Consider the following 6,475-nt stretch of genomic DNA (forward strand, 5'->3'; position numbering starts at 1 on the left):
ATTTAGGTTAAAAAAAATCCAGGTTAGCAGACAATATTAACCAGGTGAAATTGTGTCACTTATCTTGCGTTCATTGCATGCAGAGTCAGGGTATATGCAACAGTTTGGGCCGCCTGGCTCAAATTTTACGTAATTATGACATAACATTGAAGGTTGTGCAATGTAACAGGAATATTTAGACTTAGGGATGCCACCCGTTAGATAAAATACGGAACGGTTCCGTATTTCACTGAAAGAATAAACGTTTTGTTTTCGAGATAATAGTTTCCGGATTCCACCATATTAATGACCTAAGGCTCATATTTCTGTGTGTTTATTATATTATAATTAAGTCTATGATTTGATATTTGATAGAGCAGTCTGACTGAGCGGTGGTAGGCACCAGCAGGCTCGTAAGCATTCATTCAAACAGCACTTTCGTGTGTTTTGCCAGCAGCTCTTCGCAATACTTCAAGCATTGCGCTGTTTATGACTTCAAGCCTATCAACTCCCGAGATTAGGCTGGTGTAACCGATGTGAAATGGCTAGCTAGTTAGCGGTGTGCGAGCTAATAGCGTTTGAAACGTCACTCACTCTGAGACTTGGAGTAGTTGTTCCCCTTGCTCTGCATGGGTAACGCTGCTTCGAGGGTGGCTGTTGTCGATGTGTTCCTGGTTCGAGCCCAGGTAGGAGCGAGAAGAGGGACGGAAGCTATACTGTTACACTGGCAATACTAAAGTGCATATAAGAACATCCAATAGTCAAAGATATATGAAATAGAATATACAGAGAAATAGTCCTATAATTCCTATAATAAATCCAACCTAAAACTTCTTACCTAGGAATATTAAAGACTCATGTTAAAAGGAACCACCAGCTTTCATATGTTCTCATGTTCTGAGCAAGGAACTTAAACGTTAGCTTTCTTACATGGCACATATTGCACTTTTACTTTCTTCTCCAACACTTTGTTTTTGCATTATTTAAACCAAATTGAACATGTTTCATTATTTATTTGTGGCTAAATTGATTTTATTGATGTATTATATTAAGTTAATAAGTGTTCATTAAGTATTGTTGTAATTGTCATTATTACAAATAAATCAATTAAAAATAAATGTAAAAAATAAAATAAAAATAATAATAAAAATCGGCAGCAGGTTTTTTTTGTCCCCCAATAATCGGTATCGGCGTTGAAAAATCATAATCGGTCGACCTCTACTCCATACACATTAATGGAGTGTTGCAGACTCTGAGCATTACTTTGTAATTCTATAGAAGAGGCACAAATATATAATTTTAAGTGTATAAACATCACATTTCTGAGTTTGGTTTAATTCTCAGAGTATATTATAGTACACTTTCCCTCTCATCTCATCTCTCCATCCTTTCAAGACGGTCAGTGAGCCTTCCCTCCTAAGTGATCTGTTTATTAAGAAAATTATCTACAGCCTCTGACCTCCTATAGGTGTCAACATTTTGGCACAGACGAATAGCGCCGCCGTGTGGTGGATTGAAGAGGTTGGAAATTTACTCAAAATGGACGCCACTTTGCAAGGCACCCGACCAACTTGCTCTCCTCCCACCCCAAACCGAAGGAAAGTAGTGCGACTGGAGCCTGGGTAACACAAACAAATGTTGCCTTCTAGAGAGATGCGTTGTAGTATAGGCTAGAATGATAACTAGTAGTAATTTCGCTATTAAACACACATAGCTAGCCACAGCTTGTCATTACCTCCCATATATCACAATAGTTTCACTCTAACCTGGCGAATAAAAGTTATTCATTCCGCGAAGCACCTGGAGCATTTGATCATTCCAGGTAGTCATGATTTCCTTTTACCTTGGTTGCTGCCACGAGTCCAATGCAATTACGAAGGGTACCATTTAGACAACAATATGTTAGGATGACATTAGCTAGTAATATTTTCAGTGTGGTGAATCTGATGTTGCCTACGTCATATTTATCTCATCAGCGCGTTGACTTGGCACAAAACCAGTGACGCATATAAACATCATTGTGTAAAAGACACACATGATTGATACATCTCCATTGGTTGAAACCAGCTTCTGTTGCAGACGCGTTCTCGGATGCCCTCTGTTATTTTGACTTTTTCACATAGGCTCTGTCCTGTAAAAACCCACCCAAGAAATGAAGATACCTAAACATTTTCCATAATATATTTAAGCAATAAGGCACGAGGGGTTTGGTATAGGGCCAATATAACACGGCTAAGGGCTGTTCATACGCATGACGCATCGCGGAGTGTATATTGGCCATATACCAGAAACCCCCGAGGTGCCTTATTGCTATTATAAACTGGTTACCAACGTAATTAGAACAGTAAAAATAAATGTTTTCTCATACCAGTGGTATACTGTCTGATATACCATGGCTGTCAGCCAATCAGCATTCAGGGCTCGTACTAATGTGAGATATTTAATCTGTGTGTGGGGGGGGTTTCACACAATGATAAAGTGATACCTGGTGTTAACCCCTGCAAATCTTGGAATTTGTCACTTATCTCAAGAGCCTTACCAGGCCTACATTGTGCCCTTTATACAGCAATGACCCATTGTGCTATTCCTTTGTTCTACAATACAATGCAATTCAATACAATAACATACAATACAATGGTGATAAGCAATCCTGTTGATGTCAATTTGATTGAATTGAAGACTCATCTGGATTACTGAAAATCTTTCTTTATTGAAAATATACAGTATTGTGGAGAAGAGTGTTTCCTCCCCTAGGTTAAAATTTCAAATAAAATATTATAGGATTATGGGGGGGTTAAATCAATTTGTAATTCAGAAATTCACTTTATGGACATAACAAGACCTATTGTCTTTAAGGTCCCTTAATAATGTTATGGATAAAAACTAGACCACATACAAGATGTCAACCAAGGCCGATACACATTGAGGATATAACACATTTTTTGTGGTAGATGGAGCCAAGCAGAAAGAGGTTTTTATTTCAATGTTGTCCAATGTATTCAGGCAATAATGTGACAGTCAGAGCTAAGAGGAGGTATGAGTATTTCCCCGGGCCGAGAGTCCATGAATCTTTGGAGTCCTTTACTCAACCCCCTTCATGAATTCCAGGAACTCTGTGGAAGAGAATGACACCCAATTTATTTTTGACTGCCTGGATTTGAACTGTGAAATGTTTTGAATGGATTACCTAGACGAGTGTCATTGGTACATGTAGCTGACAAAAACAAACTAACAATTACACATTCTGGAAGTCCCAGCCTGATCTTTTGTCTAAAATGATTACTGTTGGACCTCTTGTCTTACCATCATAATCAATTTTTCCATCATTATTTTTGTCTCCATCCTTCATGAGCTCTTCGATGTCATCCTCAGTGATGGCCTCTCCAGTTGACTCCAGCATGGTTTTCAGTTCCTCCAAATCAATGTAGCCATCTCCGTTTCTGTAAGCAGCATCAATGAGTACACATATCCCTGATAACATTGACATTACTTTTTTGGTTTTCTATATTTTTGTCTTTATTGGTTCTTGGCAGAGTAAGCACAAATGTTTTTTGGCAGGTACTTTGCTTGATATTAGCCTTACTTGTCAAACATGCGGAAAAGTTCAGCCAACTCTTCCTCTGATTTTCCTTTGCTCTCCTCCTTCATGCAGCGCACCATCATCACCAGGAACTCATCAAAGTCTACTGTCCCGCTGCCTGTAACCCCCCCCCCAACACACACACGCACGCACACACACACACACACACACACACACACACGGGGTCTTAATGCTGAAACATAGTAATGTCATGACTTCGAAATTAACATTTCGGACCAGTCTGAAAACTATGTATGAACCACCCCTCAGGCTACCTGACCTAATGACTTTGCCAAAGGTTAATTCATATTGAAGTGAGGGGATGTAGTATTGTGTAGTATTGAGTGTTGATATATTTGTATCCATGGGGACGCACCATCCTCATCCACTTCATCTATCATCTCCTGCAGCTCCTCTGGGGTGGGGTTCTGCCCCAGCATTCTCATCACTTTCCCCAACTCCTTGGTGCTGATGCAGCCGTCCTCTGCACCCTGACATGCAATGTCAAAGGCTGCCTTAAACTCTGTGGGGACATAGTGGTGAGAAGCAGATTAAATTAAGTTTATGGGTATTACTAGTGCTTCTCCACAGACATGAATGGAGCAAAATTAAAGACATGGTTTGTAAGAGCAATTATTGTGTCCAAAAACCAAGACTCACCATTTTTCTGCTCTTCTGTTAAGTTCTCAACCTGAAGGGAACAGTAGGGAAAGTTACATATTGTATGCAATTTACTTGCGTTGGCAGACATGGTATCGTACTTTTGAACTCATCTTAGTCTACTTTATGTGCCTAAATTATGCAGATTGGTTTGCCTCTTTGACATTTGTTTGACAAATTGACGACTCATAGTTGGACCATTGGTGGCCATTTCCTCATTGTCTTGTCTCTCTTCACCTTGGTATGCAGTCAGCCCTGAGCCCTCGCAGTGTGTAATATATTCCATCAGTACCCCAGCCCCTTCTCCCTCTTGTTGAACTCAGCCCAAAACCTGTCGAGTACAGCCCCCTACCCATGGTGCAGTCTGACTAAAATGTCACGCTGCTTTCTTCACCTACTATTCTTGTATTGTGGCGAGGGGGGCTCTGGCACAGATTCCGCTGACAGACATTTGTTTGAGCCGACAGCTGTCTACTCTCTTCCTCTTCCTAACTGTCCTTTGTTCTATGTTGTCAGGCAGAGAAATGCAAGAAATCCCATCTAACCTCACATTACGTCATCTGGGTACTCAGAAAAGATAATGCTGAGCTCAAATGTTCATAATGTCATGGCAATGAGCTTTTTGTTGTGCAGTTCACATTTAATCGACCTTTTCAGAATAGCTGTCCTCATAGAACATGACTAACTTTGTGTTTAACCTTGATGAATCTTGGCACTTGTTAGTTGTTTATTCAAAAGATACAATGTTGAATTTCCATTGACTTTACAACTCTTTTGGTGAGATCATTTATTCATACACTGTGAACTCTTATTTTAGAAGGACAATGACCTATTCTCAGAGGGACAATAATGGTCAACACATTCAGAAAAGTTCTGCTGGCCCTTCTTGATTACTCTCCTCTATAAAAAGATGGTGTTGAATGACACTTTCACATGAGGTGCTTTCCCATCGTATGACCATGTTTAGTTGGGTCTTGACACTCAATATTACTGCACTTACTTCGACCAATCAACGTCAAGGTGGGAACATGTCTATGTGACTACCAATCCCTTTCCTTTGACGAGTACTTGGTTTGTCAAAGGTACCTTGGGTATACTGAAATCATAATTTACAACTCGGTAGCTCTCGTGAAATATATCTTGAATTGAGGTTGACTGGTAAAACCATTTCTCGCTTCTCACAGCTCTTGAAAGCGGATTAGGGCTTTTTGACGTCATCAACGTCTAATTCAGTTGAACAACTAGAGATGACTTTCCTCAGGGCCCATTAACCTCTATTCACCTCTGGCTTGTGTCCAGAGAGTGTGTACTCTACATATAATGTGAGCTGGAGCATATAGCCATTGTGTGAAATGTGTTAAACATAACACCACAGTCATGACGGGCCGTTATTTTCACATATTCATGTTGACCTTGTGCCTCAACAGATATACCCCCGTCCACAACCTGAGCCAACAAACCGCCAAGAAAAGGCACGTGATTTCATAACAGTGCCTTGATTTTTACTCAGCCACAGTACACCCAGGTACGCCAATGAATGAATATTGAGATTATTAGTCCCTCCTTCCTCCCTAGTATATGAGATGAAGACTCTTAGCTGACCTCAGTCAATCGATTCTAACTGTAATGTGAATGTGCGGTGAAAAAGACTGTCTATTATCCCAGACAAAAACTATCTGGCATCCTCCTGTGTCAACTAACCCCCAACCTGCAGGTTTTGTCCCTGTGTCTGTACTCACCGCTGCTTTGTATACATCATCCATGGCTGCTGGCCTGCCTTTCTCTCTGTCTCAGTCACTGGAACACACTGACGCTCCCACAAACGCCTCAGACACGGGACAAAGGATAGAAGCAACACCTGCCACAGCCTTTATTGTTAGGGGCGTGTGGTGTTTAAAAAAACTTCTGACCCCCTCTCTGCGTCATCCCACTGTTCTCATCAGAAGAGAGAGAGTGAGAACTATAAATAGAGGAAGAACCGAGATGTTCCAACAATAGGAGAGCCTAGGCCGCAGCACCTAAATTGGTGATATTTATTGTCTCCCAGCTAGATTTGGAGCAAACGGGATTCCAAGTAGGAACATATTTTTTAAGGATGTCAAATCAATACACTTGTTTGTTTTTCCCACTGTGGTTGTTCTGGACATAAGAGCATTTTTTTTGTGAAAAATAATGATATTTCACAGACAAGATTTTGTGTTTGTTGGGGATTTGGTGGCCTTTCTACACTGGTCTGTGGGGAAAGAATCAGTGTCT

The 6,475-nt window shown here is 40.5% G+C and overlaps 1 protein-coding gene across 1 annotated transcript; it reads right to left on the reverse strand.

Annotated features, from left to right (window-relative positions):
• Window positions 1-2,669: 2,669 nt before the first annotated feature.
• LOC106566836 (troponin C, slow skeletal and cardiac muscles) lies at window positions 2,670-6,154 on the reverse strand. The gene is made up of 6 exons (XM_014135293.2): window positions 5,959-6,154; window positions 4,220-4,250; window positions 3,936-4,082; window positions 3,563-3,677; window positions 3,283-3,419; window positions 2,670-3,092 (listed from the first exon to the last, which is right to left on the reverse strand). Exons 1-6 carry the CDS (start codon window positions 5,980-5,982, stop codon window positions 3,061-3,063), a joined length of 486 nt encoding a protein of 161 aa, XP_013990768.1. The 5' UTR covers window positions 5,983-6,154; the 3' UTR covers window positions 2,670-3,060.
• Between the last annotated feature and the right edge of the window lie 321 nt (window positions 6,155-6,475).

The sequence above is a fragment of the Salmo salar genome, chromosome ssa13 (genome assembly GCF_905237065.1).
Source record: "Salmo salar chromosome ssa13, Ssal_v3.1, whole genome shotgun sequence".
Lineage (NCBI taxonomy): Eukaryota > Metazoa > Chordata > Actinopteri > Salmoniformes > Salmonidae > Salmo > Salmo salar.

Excerpts from the sequence above, each read along its gene's own strand:
- LOC106566836 (XM_014135293.2), bottom strand. The coding sequence starts at position 5,982 with ATGGATGATGTATACAAAGCAGCG. Across the intron at positions 4,251-5,958 it reads ATGATGTATACAAAGCAGCG|GTTGAGAACTTAACAGAAGA; the intron begins GTGAGTACAGAC and ends TGTTCCCTTCAG. Across the intron at positions 3,420-3,562 it reads CTTTTCCGCATGTTTGACAA|AAACGGAGATGGCTACATTG; the intron begins GTAAGGCTAATA and ends TGCTGCTTACAG.